The sequence below is a fragment of the Lucilia sericata genome, unplaced genomic scaffold (genome assembly GCF_015586225.1).
Source record: "Lucilia sericata isolate MDLA Ls3-8-SP2 unplaced genomic scaffold, ASM1558622v1 Contig000048F_arrow, whole genome shotgun sequence".
Classification (NCBI taxonomy): domain Eukaryota; kingdom Metazoa; phylum Arthropoda; class Insecta; order Diptera; family Calliphoridae; genus Lucilia; species Lucilia sericata.
In genome coordinates this window covers 895395-917718 of record NW_023994085.1, presented here as the reverse complement: position 1 = coordinate 917718, position 22324 = coordinate 895395, and the positions used below count along the sequence as shown (strand labels likewise).

Below are 22324 nucleotides of genomic sequence, written 5' to 3'. Positions count from 1 at the left end.
TTTAACAACAATCTTGTTAAATTTGCCAAGAAAAGAAGAGAAAAAATACAAAAATGCGAATAAAGTCAAATGCACAAGAATTGTTAAATTTGAATTATTCACTCAAATCACTGGCAATTGGCAATTTTGTTAAATACAACTACAGCTAGAGCAAATTGCCGTTGCGGTTAATAAAAATTCAATCATAAAGTAAAACTCTAGTGATACTCAACTCACTTCGATAGCTTTAAATGACTACTTGCTGCGGAATGAGGCAGCATTAGAAATAAATGAAATTTTTAAATTTCAATTTGGTCCGCAAATGTAAATAAAGTTTTGAATTTGCTTAACAATCATAGAACACCACGACGAATAAATAAGATCATTTCATGAACGTAGAAAACTTTTATCATTTTAGCATTTAAAAAAACAGCTGTGTTTACTTAAGCAATTCAAGAGGAAGAAAAGGAAATAATTTTTCTACAACGACCGTTAGAAGAAATGAACAGATGCTCTAAAAAGATAAATGCCGCAAGACGTTGATACCTAAAGATCTTTAGACCAACACCTAAGGCGTTTCTGCAGCTATTTTTTTTTTTACTATTATTCTTATTACTTTTTAAAAAACAACAGCAATTTCAGGAAAGGATTGTCATTCCTTCGGACAACGTCCACGTAAATATAAGGGATACAAAAGCACCCTTTTGTTAGATAACTAAGTATGAAGAACCGAGCACCGAGCATCGAACCAAAATTAATTTGCATAATTTCAATTTAACAATGAAAAAATAAAAAAACAGAAAAAGATGCGGTCGAGCATGTACTCGCGTACAATAACAAAACAAAAACTATTTACCTTTATGAACATTTTTCAAAAACGAACAATATGTATGTGAATAAACAATGAAAGGACTTTGTGTGTCATTGTTGGACACAGTTATGTCCGATTTATTTTCAACGTCCTTTACTAATGCCACACAAAACAACTACAGCAGAGCAAAAAGGACGATAAGGCGATGATGCTGTAAAAAAAAATAAATTAAAGAAAAAAAGCTTATGCAAATGAGTTTTTTTCCTCGCTTTTCTTATAATTCAAAGAAAGGATCATCATATGCAACCCCTTTTTTTCCTTAAGGAATGTCTATGAAAACATGTAAGTGGACCTGAAGACAAATATGTCAGGTATGTATAGTTTAGAAACAACAACCCTTATTTCGTTTAATATCATAAGAGTAGATGATATTAAGATCCTTTTATAATTTTATAAATACTCTCTTATTTCATACAATGTTATCATCTTAAAATGTCCATTTGGGTTAAAATTAATGCATCATCAACGGCAACAAAAAGAAAAATAACCAAGAAACGTCCATTAATTCAGAAACACATTCACTGTTTCTTCAGTCATTCATTCATTCATATATTCCTTTGGTTCATTCATATTCACATATAATCAAGCGTCCTTACATCCTACGGATAAGAAATCACTTAAAAGAAGAAAAAAACTACAAAACAACATATAAAATGCAACTAAAAGGAACACAACCAAACAGAGAGTCAGACAGACAGATGGACAAACATCATCATCATCACCATCATATTCTTTAACTTGTTTAGTGTTAAGGAGCCCTTAAGGTATATAATCATAATGAAGTTTCTTGCTTTTTCTCCCTCCTCCTTGAGTCGTCCCCATGATAACGAGTTGTAGTTGGCCCTGCTGAGGCTGTCCACTCGTATAAACTCATAAACGCAAAAAGTGTTTTATTAAATTTGACCGAGATTACATTTATTCAAAATGAAATACGAAATAAAAATGGTAAAATATTGTAAGAGGTAAAACAACAAAAATGACGATGAGATGAGGATGACGATGAATATAGAAAGACATGCACATGTTGACTGACGACTACAATAACAATTCGAAAAGGATTATCATGTGCGTGTCCTGCTAAATAAAACACTTTACACACAAATTCTTTTTGCTTTCAAGAAAAAAAAGTGTGAGAAAATAATTTCGTACAAAAGGTACGATCCTTCTTATGTTTTCTTTACAGTCATCATCATGCACTTTCAAGGATTTTTTTCCTGTTGTTGTGAGTGTTAAACAAGTGTCTTAAGTCAGAGTCTTGAGCAGACCTTTTCTTCACAATTAAAATACTTGTGATCAGGTGCATCTTTTTTTTTTTGTTTTTTTGTTTACACACATAATTACTGACGTCAAAGATCTTGAAATTTATACAATTACAAATCATTTGGAAATAAATTAACGTAAACATTTAATGTGGGTTTGTTGCTTAAAAGATTGTATAATTAAAAAAGTAATTTCCACTTGAAAATGAAAACCATTAATTAATTCAGACTTATGAGTTTAGAATTGAGTTATAGTTCTGATTGTAGTGGACCTATTAAGGAAACTATGGACCAATAAAGAACAGTTTCTTATATGGAAGCTATGGCCAAGTATCAAGAGAAGCCAATCTGTTGTATATTTTATGAAATTTAAACGTTTTAAATGATTTAAGAAATTGACCCCTAAATTAAAGCGATCTTCAGAAAATCGCGCAATAAACCTATGGTATACTGTCCCAATATTAACAAATCTACGCAAAGTGAAAGGAAAATATATAACAGAACTATTCATGTGATTCTGTAACTGGATCTCTGGGTTTAGTAAGAAACGTTCGATTACAGTTTCAGCACTATAACATGGCGATCACTGATCTTAAAAGTTTGATTGTTGGACGAATGGACTAATGTTTTACTGAAAAAAGCAAAGGAATTGAAAAAGGAAATATTAAGAAAGCAGACCAAGAAAAGCGACACGAAATCCCACTTAATTTGTACCCTTTTCTTTCGACCAAAAAATTTAAAAAATAAGAATTTCCTTTTACCTCGCTATTAAACAAAAAAATGTTTCTTTTATACGTTACTTTTCTTATTTTTTGTATTTGATTATTATTTCCTATCCATCTTATAATTAATGACCATCGCTAGGGTTTAATCCTTTACATCTGGACAACATTAAATTTTAGGTTTTTTAAAAAGGTAGAAAAACATCTAAAAGACCAGCGATCAGTAAGTACCTATAAAAATATACGTGTACAATTGAATTTATTGTTTAGATTCCCACAAAAGGTGGTGATACTGAGATTTCAGGGCGTTTATTTGGCGGTGTTGTGTGTTTGTATTACGAAACGTATAAAAAAGGGGTTAAAAATAAAGGATTGTGTAATTACCTTCAAAAACGTAAACGAACATTATATGAAAATCCTTCACAAAAAAAGGATGACAGTACTGATCATTGGATATGCAAATTTGTTCAGTTGGTAAAAGTGATTGGTCATAAATCTTTTTTGTTGTTGTCAGTGTTTTAACATTTGGACAGTTGCATGGACAGACGGAGGTACGGACAATTGTGTACCTTAGGCTTATACATACAATTATTATTTGTTCACAAAAATAAATGATCACAACTGATCTAATGGGTCGATCACTGTTTAAAATAGCCAACAGAAAATAATAATTTTTTTAAAAGAAACATCTGGATGGTCATAATTTTAGGGTTATGTTATGAAATTCAAAAAATAAATCCATTTTTATTTTTAATTAAACTTAGTTGTCTTTTTTTTACTTGAAAATTAAAAAAAAACACATTTTAAACTTTCAGACATAAAAGTGTTAAATGTATGAATATTATTTTTGAAATTAACAAACGGACAGAGGTCAAAACGTATTCAAATTACATGTAGATAAAATCAAATAAAATGTTTAAAAAAAATATCTAACAAAAATTTGTAATTGGAATGACTGACAGAGTGCAGTTGTTCGTATTTGCTTAATATGAAGACAATAAATTAAATAAAAAACACTTAACAAGCACTAATAATTTTAAATATTTTTTTTTTAAATTTTGTTGTAAACTAGTAATTTAAAATTTATTCATATAAATTATAAATGTTTTATGGAAATTAAAGAGAAAAAATTAATAAACAAAAAATATCAAATTAAGCCAGTGTTTTTTAACTTTAATGCTTTAATATACATATATTTTTCAAAATTAAAACTTTTCAATACAGTTTTTTTTAGTTTTTAGGCACCCTCCTCTGCTTGTACATGAATTGATTCAATTCAATACTTAAAGTTGATCACAGTTTAACTATAAACAACCTTAAATACTTAAATAATACAAATGTTTGTATATCTGTAAGTTTTTCTGCTTAGAAGACTGTCCATTGGACCGTTGGTCCGTCCGTCCGTCCGTCTGTCGCACTGTCTTTTCTGTTTGTATATCAAAATATTGTATTCAACATCCATTTTGGTTGTCTCTTATTGATGCTAATTAATGCGATACGTATGAGAAATTTATGGCCCACACCCGAAAATTTGTAGCCATCATGTTCGATGTTTTTTTGTTTTGTTATGTGGCTGTGTGTATTTTTGAAATTTTTCTTATAAGCCAGACTTACTAACTAACGAACTAACTGACTGTCAGTCTGTCCGTCTATCTGTCTTAGTTTACAGTGTTATTATTTTAGAATCTCAAATCTCAAAGCAATAAAAACCGCCATCTCCATCGCCTTACCAATAGGTATATATGTGTGAGAGTGTGTGTTCACACATATGTATACTTATGGTTATGTATGTAGCTATACAGGTGTATCAGATACTAACCGACGGATGGACAGACAACCCAACACATTATGTTAAATGGAGATTTTAATTTTATGTATGTTGAATGATTTTTTTTTCTTAATGAAAATCTGTATAAAAATCCCCAAATGAAAAAAAAAAACTAATAAATATTTAAATTTCAAAAACAAAAAAATTAAACAAAAGTATCAAAAAGTAAAAATAGTAATTTACATACAAATTTTATAACTGAAATCAAAAATACTAAAATACTCAAAATAGTGGAATTAATATAAATTTTATAAATGCGTATGAATGATCATATGGGTAATTCCACTGTTTTCTTTTTTACACTTTTATGGAAATTTTTGTCAAGGTTAAAAGTAAGATTTTAAAGGAATATACTTACTATAGTATATTCCTTATAATTTTATAGTCCACTTTAAACCACAAACGGATGTGGTTGACTGTTTTTTGAAATGTTATTTGTAATATGGTCGTTATTTATGAGTTACTTAATTTAATTGTTAGCAATAATTAAAGATTAAAATGTATAAAATAATAAATATTTTATAAAATGGTTAAATTAACATTCAGCATTCCGTATGGAAATTTTATTTTAAAATATAAATTTTTACATAAAAATTCCATCCAAAATAGAAAAAGTACTAGGATCAAAGTGTATTATTTTATTATTATTCGAAAATATTTGTTAATTTAATCAAATTAGATTTAATGTATATTAAATGTCAAAGGTTTTGATGTTAAATGTCAAATGTTTTGATGTTGTTATAGCCCAATTGTCAAGGACGTCCATTTCACAGGAAGTTTGTGGTTCGAACTCTGCTGAATACCAATTATTTGTTTATACCCTACAACGCTGTAGTGGGAAGATTATTATGCATTTGTGCTGATGTTTGTAACACCCAGAAATATTGGTCCTACATTACTAACGGCTCAACATCACTTTCTGAGTCGATTTAGCTATGTCCGTCTGTCTGTGTGCCCATGTGAACCTTGTGCGCGCGCTACAAGTCGCTATTGAAAACGGTTAAAATTGTTCCATTATTTCGCATAGCCCCATACAAAAGTACCCCCCGAATTGGACTTTTTAACCCATACATATGTAAAATGTGCGTGTATCACTCCAAAAATCTGCAAACTTTCGTAATAATAATCAACATTTGTAATATAGTCACTGGTGTAGGGTATCATAAATTCTTACATCTGACATTGAAAAAGCCTGGATTCGAATCCTATCTAAAGAAGTTTTTTCATTTTTATTTTTTTTTTTTGCTTCATAATCGTCCCAAAACAACTAGTTATCACATAACTTATTTCTGTGAACGTTTGACAAAACCACTTATCTCAACATACGACAATTTTCTCAAATTTACGACAAATTTTTAATAATATAAAGGCAGATATTTCTGTCTAATCGGAGTAATCAAAATCAATTTATTTCGAAATTTGGAACGTTTTTTGACAACGGATGTGTATAAAATTTAAATAACACCCACCATTGTAATTTTGACAACGCATTGTTGTCACTTCGACATTTCGGCAATGTATCGTTTTGATTTCCACAACAAATCGTTGTCATTTCGACAACGCAACGTTCTGTTTGACAACATAGCGTTGTCACTATTATTTTTTTGTTGGTTTGAAAACGTCATGTATTTTTATATTTTTGTTGTTGGTTTGACAACTATCCATACATACTTAGATAACGGATGTTATTGAACAATTATAAACACTTTGGTGTCAAATTAGAAATCAAATAAGAAATTACCCACAAATTCATCATTAAAACAAAACCTAAATAGTCCGTCCGATAGTAAAATAAAAGAATCAAAAAGCTTACAAACATGAAATTTTAGTAAATTCAAAATTTTTATTATGTTGTAAAAATTGTAAATTATCGATTAATATCTAAATAGTTTATGCCATACTAGAACAAATCGTTATTTTCTTTTCAATAGAAAAGTCAGTAAAATATTTTTTAATCTAATTTCACACTTTAAAAAAAATCTCAAACTCTCATGGAAAGGTTGTAAGAAATTACTGAAACATCTAATCAATAATTTATACTTTGATACTGTAATTTTCTTGTAAATATTTTATTTTCTTTTTTTTAGGTTTTTACATATTACACAAGAAAAGCAGAAGAGCCTAATTAATATTATTAGAGTTTTACATAAAAAAGCAGTGATCGTATGTACGCAGGCATATTATACACACGATGATTTTGTCTTTCTTAATTATAATTTATGTTAATTTTATTTCTTATTTCACGGGGAGAAGAAAACTGAACCAAAATATACAAAATAAAAAAATAAAAAACAATAAATAAACTAAAATTTTAATAGCAGCGATAAAAATAACAACAACTATATACTATAGTTATGGTCTATGTTTGTTGTAAGCAATTTACGTCTCATTTGCATAAATATCAATTCTACAGGCTCTTTGGGTCCAAATCAAAATATTCAAACGTCCAAGTTGTCTTTCATTCGTTCATTCACTCAGTCACCTTATGTTGTATATCAAATTGTTTTTGTATAAATCTCTTATTACAAAAACAACAACACCAACATTGACTACTAAATATAGGTTTTAGTTATTCAAAGTTTTGTTTTATAATCAACTCGCTTTAAACTTTTTTTATTTTTATTTTATCAAAAAGTGAAATTTTTTGGTTAAAAATCAATTAATATGGAAATACCAAAAAATAAAATTATTATTAAAACTGAAAATTATTGAAATTTGTGACGACACCTCATTCTGCTTTATCCTCATTTTAGTTAAAACTTTTTATTTAAAATTTATTTTTTAAAACGTTGGAAAATACACACTTAAGTTTAATACTAAATTAAATTAAATCGATTATTAAATATTTATTAATTTTGTTTAAAAATTAATAATTTTGTTTACCGTGGCTCTGTCAACCAATCTGCGTAGGATATTGAAAATGTGCTGGCGGTATCCATTTTGTATTTGTTGAGTTTTAATTTCTTATAAAAACTTTTCACTTGTTTTCACTTTCTGTTTTCAAAATTATTTTGCTTTTGTTTGTTTAACTAAAGAAACATTTTGTTTTTATTTTGAAAATTTTATTTATATTTGTTAATTAAATTTTTATTTTTTCGGTGAGCTTTTTAAGGCTCTTTTAATTTTATGAAAATCATTTTCAGTAATTATTTTTTATAAACACCAAACACGTTTTTATTTTTTGTTTGTTTTTAATTATTTTTCATTTGTTATTAATTTTATTATTAAATAATTGTAACTTAATTATATTTTTTGTTTAATTATTGCAAATTTAAAAACACTGCAACTATTCTGGCAGAAAAAAACACTTTGTTTTGGTCAAAATTTATTAAAAAAACCCAAAACAAGAATAGTATAGAAAGAAATGTAAATAAACAAAGAACCAAAATAATAATAATAAACAACAATTTTGAGATCCAAAAGATCTTAACTGGAAAATCACGTTCCGTAGTAAACAAAAACACACAAAAATCCAAGCAAATCTCGTGCTCAGTAAGACAAGAAAGCAAAAACAGAGCTTGTTGTTGTTAGCCTTGTGGCGAGCCGTTAACAACTGAAAACCACTTTGCGCGCTTTAAACACAACCTGCATATTGTGGCCAACACAAATGGATGGACGGATACAGGTTCGATCAGCACACGAAACCAATTCGCCGCATGCAATCACAGATCGAACACACGGCGAATTTAGCGAAAAAATACCCAGCCACCAATACAAAACCTGGTTATTTTAACTAAACACCAACTACAACAGCAGCAGCAGCAAATATTCAAAGCCATCGATTCGAACTAAACATTTCACGGGTTTGATTTAAACTACTGCGTTTGTTGCTGCTGCACCTGCTCAATGGAAATATCTCATACTACAAGTTTGATGCGTTTTGATCAGCGTGGTTGCGCTTTCTTTGTAAAAGGCGTGTTTGTAGCTGAAGCAGCAGCATCATTTTTACTAACTTTGTTTTTTTTTTCTTCTATCTTTCTTCTCTTCTTTCTTTTGCCACCATCAAATTGAGATTTTTGTATTGTGGGCTTTTTCCAAGTCAACTTTTTCGTTTAAGTTAAGGCCAAAATAAAAATAAATAAAACAACGGTAATTGTTCGATTATAAGTTTTCAAGTTTATGTTACATTTATGTCCAATTGATTTGATGGAGCAATGTCGTCGATTGTATCAAAAATTTATGTATAAACTGTTATAATTTAACCTGACTTAATAATGCTTAGAGATCGATATGTATTTCAAAAGGAAACTTTCACCTTATAGTTTTGGTATAGGACATCAGGAATTTTTTTAGTTATTATTCATTTAGTTATTATTCATTAAGTTTCCTTTTAGCTACAAAGTATTTTAGTTTTTTAAGAACTTAAAGTAAAAAGACGCTTTTAAATTATACACGCCTGGTACCAATTTGACTCCAAAGTGTTTATAATTTTTCAATAACATCCGTTGTCAAAGTATGTACTGATAGTTGTCAAAACAACAACAAAAATATAAAAAATGTATGACGTTTTCATTTCAACAAAAAAATTATGTGTTACCAAAGAAACAACGCTATGTTGTCAAACACAACGTTGCGTTGTCTAAATCACAACGATGCATTGCCGAAATGACATAAAGCGTAATCGAAGTGACAACAATGCGTTGTCAAAATTACAACGGTGTTTGTCCGCTGTCTAAATGTTAACAAATGTAGTAAACTCACTTTTGACAAAGGATTGTATCAATTTTGGTACTTTTCTACCGGTTTTCCCTCTGTGTACTTAATGGGGTGTTTAAACAGATTACATTTTACATTACTTGGGGATAATAAAGTAACAAACGTTTTTACCTTAGTTGCACTGATACTAAAACTTTAAATATTGGAAATTAAAAACTAGTATCTTTAAGATTATTTTAACAGTAGATACAGGCTTCGACTCTACTACGTTATTAAAGATGTTTTAGTATAAACAAATTTTCAAGCCAAATTCTCCCCCATTTTCACACAGATTTTACAGAATTGTTTAATGATTATTTTAAACACACATACACACACAGCAGAAACTCTATTTATAATTATTGTAATTTAATTAAATTATACACAATCACCTGCATGATAATCAACAAAAAACATTTCTGCACACACACAAACTCTCAAAAAAAAAAAAATTCTACGGTTCCTGTAACACACATTTACACACACACACAACCAAATCGATCGGGACCTTTAATTATAATTTGATAAAATAAAAGAAGGACGGACGGACGAAGTTGTATCATAAAAGCGTCACTTTGTTTTTAACATTCACCTTTAAAGTATCTGTTTTAAACATTTAACATTGATGTTTTTGTTTTAACTTCTCCTTCGTTTTCGTCGTGATCACCGTCATGATCATCTTCTTGACCGACTTTGGGTTAAAAGTGTAATAATGTTTGTTTGTGTGAATGTGTGTTTTACAACTGTTTGTGTTAAATTTATTCCTTGTGATTTTATTTTGTGTTAAGCACACATTAATCAACTCCTTAATGGTTTTTCGAGGCCTGCCACAGAGTATTAATTGTTGTTTTATTGGTTTACTGGAGCAACTGCAACTGCAGCGGTAACAGCAGTAGAGGCATCTTCATAAGTAAGTGTGGTTGTGAACAATATTGTTTTTTTTATTTGTTTGTTTGTTTTAAACTGAACCTGAACTTGAGCTTTTGTGACATGTTTTTGAACTTATTTCACTATTTTTACTGAACATTCTCCCTTCAGTATTTAAATTTTTTATATTTGGATAGAGTAGGGCTTCCCTACTGCTGTTTGTTTAGTTGCCTGAGTTGCATGCACATCATGCATATGAATGAAAAATGAATATTGTTATTTTAATTTAGGTTTTAGTTTTTAATGCCATAAAATGATGAAAAAGGATACTTAAAATATTGTCATCTGATTTGTTGTTGTTGCTGCTGCACTATATTGCTTTAAAATGTGTATATAAATTTGTAACCGCAGGTTTTATTTTTTAATAACCTTGATGATTTTGTTATGACGCTTCTTCTGCTGCAAAGGAAAGAATGCATTCACTTATTTATTTAATTTTTTTTTATTTTTGGTCAACCATCATTCATGATCGGCTTAATAACGGACGACCCTTGATGGGTTTTTTTGAGCTGTTAATAATGAAGATCACCTTCAGTTGTATGTTTTGTTAAGTTTGTAGTTGATGAAACCGCGCCTACAACAGCTATTTATTCTTTCCCAAAATATTGGTATCACACTTAATTTAATACATATTGTGATACTATAACTTTTGTAATAACCCTGGCCATCTCCTTGCATTTTTTTCTTCTTCTCCTTTTTTATTTTCGCTTGTAGACTTTCACTTTTTCGTACATACAACACATTTTTATTGTAGTAAATGCAGTCATCATCACTGTGGCCAGAGACGAAGAGTTAGTGCTGGTGCTGGAGTTCATGTTGTGTTTTTGTTGTTGTTGTAGTGTTTAAGTTCAAATTCATGTTCCCATTAAAGGTGGTGCTGATCAAGGATTCGCAATTCACAATTCGCTACAGTGAGTGTCAAATATTAAACATTACTTGACATGATGGACTGACATCTGTTCGTTAATATCTTTGCTGGCTGGTTGTTGTTGTTGTTGGTTGGTTGGTTGTTAAATTTGTAGGAAATTAACTTTTGACTTGAGGCTGATTTCAGTTTAAATGAATCGAACTTAAGTAAACGTAAATGAAACATTGAATTAAAAAATCAAGAAATATTTGCAAACAATTTTCATTTAACTGTGTTACATGAAGTATTTGAAATTCTTCGTTGTTTTTTTTCGCTTGAAATAATCATAATCAAGATTTATTTGGTGGAGATTGATTTCTATGATTTTATTTATTTATTTAATTTTTCTTTGTTGTAGTTGATGTTGTTTTTGCTGTCCTTATTAAGTAAAGTCTAGCTGTCTGCCGCTATGTCTATGATTTCTATCCCCCCATAAAAGTCTGTTACTTGACACAATCTTTGAAAGCATCGTTCAGAAAAAAAAGAAATAGAGGAAAAAAACACAAACAAACGTATGAACAGCAATACGCATAAAAATTTCTTCTTATTGATGATGAATTTTGCTGCAGACGTACATATGAGTGCGTGTATTGTTTTTATTTTACGTATGGCAAAAAAAACAAAAACAATTGTAGTCTGCTTGTTTTTACTATACCCCAAGCAACCATATTTAGACATTCTTTTCATTATTCAGAAATTTTTACGTATTGACCAAAACCATTTAGGATGAAAGTATGTTGCACAAATGGGTTTCAACACTGCGGCATACCGTTGACACAACAGTACTTTTATTGTCATCAACCATCCCCTCAACACACATCCCAATTCAAACGAATACAATCCGATCGTCACCATCATCATCTTCATCATTTTCATCATAAGCAGTATTGCATTATCAATTTGAGCATTACCAACCACCACCAGCCAGCCAACTTAGACAGCCAAGCGAACTAACTAACTAGCCAGAGCTAAGTATGTCCAACCAAGTTGGCCATCAACAAACACACACCAGCCAGCATCATCTTTGATTGTTTCTTCTGTTTTTTTTTTTTTTTTTTCATTTCCATCGCACACACATGACTTTAAATGTCGAATTTTATATAAAATCAAAGCCATAATGTTCATGCAACACATACAACTAACACTCTTATGAAAACACAATCAAACTTATATAAAGTGCTGATGCTGATAATAACGATGTTGAAGACAAAAAAAAAATAAATACATTTGTATCTATGTATGTATGTATGTAAGTAATAAAAAAAGATTAAAATGACAGCTTGCTGTGATTTCCCTGTAGTAAAAAGTATTCATCGTGCATGCACCGCACTGCACTCCACCACAAACGTTTGTCTGTATTTGTATTCACATGCTTAAATATCCCAACAAACATTAGTTTAATTTTCAAGATTTTCGTTAAATTAGTTCAGAAAGCGATAAGTTCGCTCTGCTGAAGTTAAAACAACACATTTCTCATTTTTCTAGGGAATTGATTTCTATTAAGGAAAATTCTATTCTTTCTGAAAAACTAGTTCATAGACTAATTAATAGATTAGTAAATACTCCAATCAATGGATTAGTATATAGAATTTTTTAATAGACTAATCAACAGATTATTGTATCGATTAGTCATTACGCTAGTAAATAGATTAGTCAATAGTCCATAGATCAGTAAATAGAGTAAACTTGTTCATAGATCTTGGATGAATGTATGTTGTACAAATGGCGGCCTAACGTTGACACAACTGTACTTTTATTGTAATCAACCATCTCTGGAATATGCCTATAGATCAGTACATATACAAGTCCATAATCTAGTCCATAGATTGTTATCACCCATATGTTACTTATGCGTGACGTCTGCGAAGATAGTCAATACTTCTTTTTTTCCTTTTGAAATGTTTGAAGGGGTACTTTACGAAGACGCATGTTTGTATGTGAGTGTGTGTGTGTGTATGTGAGTGTGTGTGTGTGTGTGTGTGTGTGTATGTGTGTATGTTTAAAGAAAAACTTTTCTCGATACGACAAGTGTTTACCATATGGGCGGTATGTGTCCAGTTATTTTATATTTTTATTGTTGTTGTTGCCGATTAAATTTTGGTTGATAGTTTTTTATGTATGTATGTGTGTTTGTGAGTTGTTCTTTAAGGAATTCTTAAGATAATTTTTGATTTTCAATTGTATAAATTTAACTGTCAAGCGACTAAATACAGAGAGTGGGGAGATCTCAATCAATACTTAAGCATTTCTGAAATAAACCAATGTAAAAAAAATTCCAACTGTTTTAGAATATGAGTTGTTTTTTTTTTGTAGGAAACAATAGATATTATAGATTCCAAAGGCTTGATAGGAAAAAGATTTAATTTCAAAGTTGTTAACAAAGAATTTTTGGAGACATTTCACCTTACGGCATAATTAAATTTGTAAAAATGTATGTAGGTTAGGTTATTTGTTAAGTTTAAATAGAAAATGCTTAACGCATTTGCAAAAAGTGCCATTTTATTTATGACTCATTGTAACATTAACAACTAAACTTTAATACAAATTAACCTTAGTATAATAAACGTTTTTTCCAGACAATAATGCATGATTAATAAACAATTTTCAACAATTTATGAAATAAATTGAAGTCACTTAAGAAATGTATATTTATTCATGATCGTTTGGTTACAAACAAAGCACAATAATTGTTCAATAAAAGTCAAAATAATAAAACAGTAACAAAAACTGAAAACTCAACACAAATTGTACAATTAAACTGAATATTAAACAAGAGGTGGGGGTGGTGTTAGTGGTAGTGTTAGTAGTGTTGTGTATGTAGAAGAAAAAAAAAGAAACCGACAATTGTTAAACAATCATGTCTTTAATGATTAGATGTCAAATTCTGTAATATTTTATGGTTCTCTTAATGTTGTTGTAATATTTTTCAATCGCTTGTTCACTGGTGTGAGCAAAAAAAAGAAATAAATGCAAATTATAATCAAATAGAAAAGGTCAAAATATTAAAGCCAAACTGCCAGACCAACAGACAGACAGACGGACATGCATACATAAATATTAGACATGCAAAATCATGGTTAAACGTTTTTTTTATGGATATAAAGTCATACATATTTGTTTGTTTGTTGTTATTATTGTTGTAGCAATGTTGAGCTTGTAACTGTTTGTAGCACATTTTAATGAATGACTAAATGTCTGTCTATTTTTTACGTTGAAGTAAAGTGATACATTACTTTGTGGCACGAAGCACGATTTTGCGCTTATTTAAAGTTCAGCTGCTGAAACTCGACATAAGTTGAAAAACTTCTCTCCACCGCAACAATTTAATACACAAAAAAAGACAACAAAGAAAATCACAACCAAATCATAGAAATAAACATTGAAAGGTGTCTTTGACAATCATGCATATTTCAGTTTGAGAAAATGAAGGCGTCACTACTCTTAAGAACATTTTGTTGCGGAATTCTAAATGAAGTTAGACTTTATTTTGATTTTGTTTTTATATATTGTTATTGTATATTTTAATTATAATTAATAGTTTTTTATTACTGGCATGATTATAAATAAATTATATTTTATTAATATAAAAAATATTATGGTTATTATTTCAGACAGAACAAGTGTGAAATTTGTATAAATATTTAATTGGCCTTTAAATGTGGAACATTGTTGCTGTTGTTTGTTGCAACAGCTACTTAAAGTTACAACAACAAAGAAATAAATGTTTAAGTTATTGTTATTGTTGTGTTTTTAGTTTGATTATTTTATAGGCACATAACTGTTGAGCATGACAGCTTAAACAGCCATTTATTAAATTTATTGACACTCATCCATCCATTCAACCATTCAAGCATTTAAACAAGCAAATCCAACAACTGCAACAACTACTATTACTACTACTACTGCCATGAGTATCATTGTTGAAGGCACATGGAGTTGCATTGGCTTGTCCGTCATTCCGTTAAAACACAAAATACATTCATCTATCCTCTCCAAAACACAGCATGCAACAATGATGATACAACTTTTATTTTATGTCCATTATACGTTTTATGATGTTGGTTTTATTTTTTTTATTTATTTTAGCAATTGGCCAAATGGTCATCACTCAAGTATAGGCTAATAAAAATGAATACTCCAGCATACGACTGGATACTTAATAGTTTGGTTAAAGGATTGATGATGGCGCACGCATCTTCCTTTGAACATATTTTAAGTAGAAACTATAATTTTTTTTCAATGTAGAGATTTTCAAGTGATTTGTGTAAAATTTGTTTGTAGAGTGTGAACTAAACACTTCTTTACATCCCACCCTTCTCAGCTTTTGTTGTTTTTTTGCTCAGTCATATTATGACGTCAGTGCATTTAAAAAGAAACTATGAGTCTAGATATTATAAAGTATTTAAAAACTTTCTTAACATCATAAATCGATGACTATCATTATGTATCAATGTCAATGTGTGCATGTGTTTGTAAATAAAATAAAGAAAAGCTTGAAACTCACACAGATGCATATTTAGATGCCTTTAAGCTTTTTATTTTTATTCATTTTTTTCACTTCTTGTCATGCACCAAGGATCATAAAATTGTGCAGCATACATTTAATGTGCGTAACGTACAAGTAACAGTATTTTCTTTTAGCCAAGTGAATCAATGCCATAAAAAAAGAGCTTTAAAAGCCGTTATGTATTGATACGATCATTGAATATTAAGTGCTTATGTTGCAATCTTTTGTATGGTTTTTTGCCACACAATCTCACAGTTGAAAATTGTTAGAATATGACATATAAACAAAAGACTATTAAATTGTTAACTATTTTTAACAAATTATAAATAATAAATAGACATTTTTATCAATTAAAATAACGTTTATGAAAAAATAATTCCTTCGATTATTTATTAATAAATGCAGCGAAATCTTGCTAGTTTTCATGCCCTACATTACTGGGGGTATTATGGATTTGTGCTGATGTTTGTAACGCATAAAAATACTGGCCCACAGTATCAGAATCACTTCCGGAGTCGATTTAAAGATGTATGGCTGTCATTGTTGTAAAAGTACAGATCGAATTTCTTGATAATTTGTCCATTATTTCAACTAGTATCCATACAGCCGATGGATAATCGTTTATCTCTATAAGAATCAATACAAATAAATGTTATATACACCTAAATGCTATTTGATCCTAACCTCCAAACCTATTCTATATTTTATTTTAGGACTAATTTTGAACGGAAGTAATTCCAATTTTCAAATTCTAAGGTCTCAAACAAAAAGGTTTCGAAATCAACACAACAATCAATCATTTCACATTATCAACAACTAAAGTTCATCTTTCCATAATTTATAACAAAACGCCAATTATAATCAAGCGTTTGAAAATAGTTGTCCCCAAAGGACATACATAAAGTGCACAAACCAAATAATCAAATCCAAAAAAAAAAAAAAAACAACAACAAAGATAATCATTGAATTATGTTGTATTTTTGTAAAATTTTAAGTATTTCCTGTTTTATAGTAAAAAGTCATTAAATGGAGCGAGCAGTACAAAGTTTTCAGTTTAAGCAATCATTTAAAATAATGTACATTAAAAAAAGGAATCGCAACAACAGAACACAAGTATGTATTAAAAGTTAAAGTAGAAAACACATGTATTTAGGAAATACATACGCAAACACTCACAACACTCTACAGTTACTAGTAAAGATCAACTGACTGAGCGACTGACGGATGATAAAGGTAACAGAAACTAACTAACGATGATAATTTCATAAGTTTCAAAAGCAAAATGTGCAGCATACTTATTACAAGATCATACGAGGAGGGTTCTAAAAGGCTGAGTGCAAAAGGAATTGTTAAAAATTATAATTTTAAATAAAAAAAATCCAACAAAGTAAATAATAATCAATCATAATCTAGGGTTTAGAACAAAACTATACACCCCGAGTATAAAATCTAAAACTCTAACTTCTTAAACAACCCTCCAACCTACCACATAGATACATGTATTTATATCACAATACATTTACACACACACACTGGCCACATGATGGATGCTTCATAAATTATGAAGTATGAAAAAGATACATGGAATTGCAAGTTGCCAACCCAAGAGAATATTGTGCTCATATTGTATGATTTTATTATTTATTTTGTTTCTTAACTTTTTTTATGCATTTTTGATTCAACATTTTATAAATCGTGATACTATGTACTGGAAGCTTGAGAGGTTAGAGCAGAAAAAATAAAGACAACCAAAATAAATGCACTTGTTCGCAATTTCACTTAAATGCTGTTGAAGCCTGGGCACACACGCACTTATTGATTAAAAGCATTTTTCGATTTATAAAAACTTAAACACAAACGCATACAACAAATTATACGGACAAACTGACATCCATATAACCAAGTTAATACACGAGATCCTCCACAGACGACAGCAGCCTATGCAGAAGAAATTGCCTAGGATAACAGCGTCAAAAGGGTCTCTGTAACATTCATCAGGTGACTGTATCGTTTTCTTTTGTTTTAGCACAAGGTGGAAGGAATAAGACAAAAAATGGCAAAAAGGTTTAAATACAAAATAAAGTACGAACGAGTGAGTACAAATGGCCTCATTCGAACCGTATTACACGCATTATAAATAAAGAGGGCCATCACAGCAAAAAGGGAATATTTTTTGTTATTTTAAGTTGTTTCTGATGTTGTCGAGTAGATACCACAGATAGTTGGTTAAATTCCTGTAATTACGATTTTTTTCACTCTGCTCATTCGCCGTAATACACAAAAAATTCGCGAAGATGCAACATTTGCTGTTTACCATTTTTGTGTGTGTGTTTTTTTTTTTTTTTTTTTTTTCAAGCGTTTTTGGCAAAAACATGAGCAATTCATTGTAAATTTTCTGGGTTGCCCTTAAGTTATAAATATTTTGTAAGTTTTTTTTGTTTCACTTTATTGTTGCAATTTAATTTTGGGCATCTTTTGTGTGAGATGTTCCACCTCCTCGTCATCTACAGCCCCAAAATGTAAAAGCGAAAACCTCAATAGTTCGAACTGAAATTGAACGTTTTATGTTGCGAAAAGTTTAAATTATAGCATTTTTTAACTGTATCTTCTTTCTTTCGCCATTTCTTTGTAATTTTCTTTATATTTGTTGTTTTTGTTTTCGTTTCGATTATTGGTTGTGGCTTTAAGGTTTTATTGTTGTAATTATTCGTTGTTTACATTTGTTTTTGGCTTTTTTCCATTTTTATTCAAGAAATTCAAGAGAAAGTCCACTCCCTAAAAGGTTTACGAATTAAAGGTTCATTTATTTTATTTCGACCTGTTTCATTACATTTTTTTTTCTGTATTTTTTCATAATAAAATTCAGTATTTTTTTTTATCATGTTGATCATTCGTTTAACATGTGTCTCATGTTGTTGCAGTGCTAGTGTATTTTATTGTTAAATTAAAATACTTTTTAAATGTTTTTTGTTTTGTTTAGTTGGATTTTTTTTATCTCAATTTTGTTGCCGCAATTTTATAATTGTTGAACAACGGCAATATAATGTAAAAAGTAAGAATTTTTCATCCGTCCATTGTGTGTGATTAAACATTTATAACAACGCCCACCAAGAAGCTTAATTGGTTTTTCATCCGCCATTGCTCGCCACAGTCGTTCACTTGCTGTTCGCCACTTGGTTCTACTATCTAACGAGGGAGGGAAGTTACCCAGATAGCTATTTAGTTATTGCAAATCAATTTGTTTTGGCTATGAAAATCATTTATGTTTTTTCTTTTCAATAACAATTAAAATCGGGCGTGTGTAAAATTTAATTACAACAATATGAATTTATAAATTATTACAATTATATTAAGAAACAATGTAGGTTATCAGAATTTAAGGTGCAACTTTGACCTGCATTCATAATATAAAATTTTGTCAATTTTAAAAACTACTGTTAATTTCAAGAACTACTGTAAGGGGACAATATTTCAAATAAATACTTCAGGAGTAATGTGAAGTGTTCCTGTAAAGTGTTTTAAATTTGGCCCATGGATAAGCCTGAGTCGAAAAACTTATCATTTTAGGTAAAATTAGATCCTAATATGACTAGACTAGTTTATAGTCAAGTCTATAGTCTAGTCTATAGTCTAGTCTATAGTCTAGTCTATAGTCTAGTCTATAGTCTAGTCTATAGTCTAGTCTATAGTCTAGTCTATAGTCTAGTCTATAGTCTAGTCTATAGTCTAGTCTAGTCTATAGTCTAGTCTATAGTCTAGTCTATAGTCTAGTCTATAGTCTAGTCTATAGTCTAGTCTATAGTCTAGTCTATAGTCTAGTCTATAGTCTAGTCTATAGTCTAGTCTATAGTCTAGTCTATAGTCTAGTCTATAGTCTAGTCTATAGTCTAGTCTATAGTCTAGTCTATAGTCTAGTCTATAGTCTAGTCTATAGTCTAGTCTATAGTCTAGTCTATAGTCTAGTCTATAGTCTAGTCTATAGTCTAGTCTATAGTCTAGTCTAGTCTAGTCTATAGTCTAGTCTATAGTCTAGTCTATAGTCTAGTCTATAGCCTAGTCTATAGTCTAGTCTACAGTCTAGTCTATAGTCTAGTCTATAGTCTAGTTTATAGTCTAGTCTATAGTCTAGTCTATAGTCTAGTCTATAGTCTAGTCTATAGTCTAGTCTATAGTCTAGTCTATAGTCTAGTCTATAGTCTAGTCTATAGTCTAGTCTATAGTCTAGTCTAGAGTCTAGTCTATAGTCTAGTCTATAGTCTAGTCTATAGTCTAGTCTATAGTCTAGTCTAGTCTATAGTCTAGTCTATAGTCTAGTCTATAGTCTAGTTTATAGCCTAGTCTAAGCTATTCCGGAAAAGCCATATTTTTACAAAAAAAAATTTTGGCATCAAGAATCATAAAGCTTTTTCAGAGGAGCTTTAAAATGAGAAAAATGGAAAAGTTATATTTTAAATGATAATGTAAAGATTTATAAAAAATCATGCAGTTTTAGTGAAAATGTGTTTGCTATATCTTAATCAATAACATTTCTCATATGTATACATATGATGTGCAAGAATTCGATACGTTAACAGTAAAATAATTTTATGAAATTATTCTTCTTCATTGCGGACACTTCCCCTATTTAAATTTGTAATATTTTGTGATTTATGCGAATAGATAAATGTTATATTTTCATAATAATGTCTAGCTTTACCCTATACACACAATTACTGTTTTGCCTTTTGCAAAAAGCAACACAAAAAAACTAAAATATTTTTAATTTAACAACATAGAACAACTACAAACATTTTAGTACGTCTATATAGCCGGACAGTCAGTCATGTTGGCAAGACAAGAATCCATCAACTGGGTAATCTATGTAACGTTCGATCGATACTATAATACAAACTTACATTCGGTTCGTATGCACCAACAAGGAATGAATACCTTGTTCATAGTTACAAGACGTAACAACAGAAGCAACAACATTGCCTGCTAAAGAAACATTTTACTACTAAGATGTCAAAAGTTACCTATTAAACGAGGCTTCCGATGTCCAACCTTAAACAGCTTCTGTGTTAAACTCTAATAACTATAATGATGACTACAATGATGTTGATGGTGATGCTGTAGCTGATGAAGCCGATCATAATCATGATCATGATGATTACGATAATAGTACAGACAACAACAAATACAACACCAGCAACATGAAGTACGAAACTCAATCTCAAATCGATTATACTCTAAAAACATGAACAATAAGGGATCCTACTAAATAGACTTTTCATCACACACATCACACTGTGTATAAAAGAGGTTCCATAAGAACGTTCGTACGTTCGAACTACATCCATACGACCCGATCAAATGAATTCATTCAAAAATTACTACAAAAAAGAAAAAATAATAAGAAATTGTACTCGTATTCCTGCAATAGTGGTTGTGTCTGGTATGGATATACGTTTTAGTTTGGTTGGATTTGAGTTCATTCATTCATCAGTTTTCTTAAATATACACAACTTTATAAGTTTAAATGTTTTTGCTGTATTTTTTTTTTTTTTGCTTCATCTAGTTTTGCTGCTGATACTACTGCAACAGCCACTTGTCTAGTTACAATGCGTATCTTGTTAATTCATCTCTTTGGGATGTGCTGCAAGTTGGCCAACGTCATACTGACATCCTTTGTGGGTTCCTTCTACAACAAACTTAAAGTTAATACCGCACCCATAAACAGGCAGCTGTTTTGTTTTTTTGTTTTCATTTTTCTCTTGTTTTTTTTTTTTTTTTGTTCTGTTTTAAAAGCATGTAGAATATGTAGTAACTATGAATGTTTGTATGTATGTCTGTCTGTCGGTGTGTTCATGTTAACCAAGACTATAGATTCTTTAAATATAACAAAAAAATTAAGAAAAAAACCTTGTTAACAAGATTGATTGGAAGTTGTTGTGTTGCCGCTAAAGCTAAAAGCTACTAGAAATAGAAATATGTATGTAGTTGTTGCCTCGAACTTTACTTAACTTTTTTTTTCATAAAACATACATTTTATAATAACTATGGAAACCTTTTTTTCATTTATTTGTAACATTAAGTGCTGAGATATTTAGATAGATTCAGATAGACTCCAACTACTGTTGAATGCACCTGCTCTTTAGATTTATTCTATAAATTGAAATCTTTGTTGGCAAAAACAAAAACAAAGAAAAAGAGAAGAAGGGGAGTCTCATGTGAGTATCTTTAAGAATCTTATACATACATAACTTTTCTAACAAGACGACCAAATCAACAGATTCTTCCGTTAAAATATTAAATTTATGCAATTTTCGCTAATTTAAAGTTTCAATTAAATTGTTATTAAAAATAAATACAATAATGATGGTGTATTTTTGTTAATATTATTAAATTAGACAATTTAAATTTAATGCAAATGTAGTGCACTGATTTGATTTGTTTCATTCTTTAATATTTACTCTTTATTTACCCCTAAAATTTAGCATCTTTGAAATATTGTTTATAATATCATTCTAGCTTGTTTTTACGATCAAATTTTAAAGAAATCTTCAGGGAGTAAAATATAATAAGCTAAAACTTTATTGTTAAAATAACGTTGGTTCTACATTACAACATTGAAACCATAATGTTTTATA

The 22324-nt window shown here is 29.7% G+C and overlaps 1 protein-coding gene across 7 annotated transcripts in view; it reads right to left on the bottom strand.

Annotated features, from left to right (window-relative positions):
• The window catches only part of LOC119615492 (protein grainyhead), a 155171-nt gene that overhangs the window by 67386 nt on the left and 65461 nt on the right, over window positions 1-22324 (bottom strand). Inside the window, exon 1 of one of the 7 annotated variants that reach the window (XM_037971536.1) lies at window positions 7543-7757. The exons of the other annotated variants lie outside the window; for them this stretch is intronic. Coding sequence (XP_037827464.1) covers window positions 7543-7598 — 56 coding nt within the window. The 5' untranslated portion in view covers window positions 7599-7757. Of the gene's footprint in view, window positions 1-7542; window positions 7758-22324 lie in introns of those variants that run through there. 7 annotated transcript variants of the gene reach the window in all.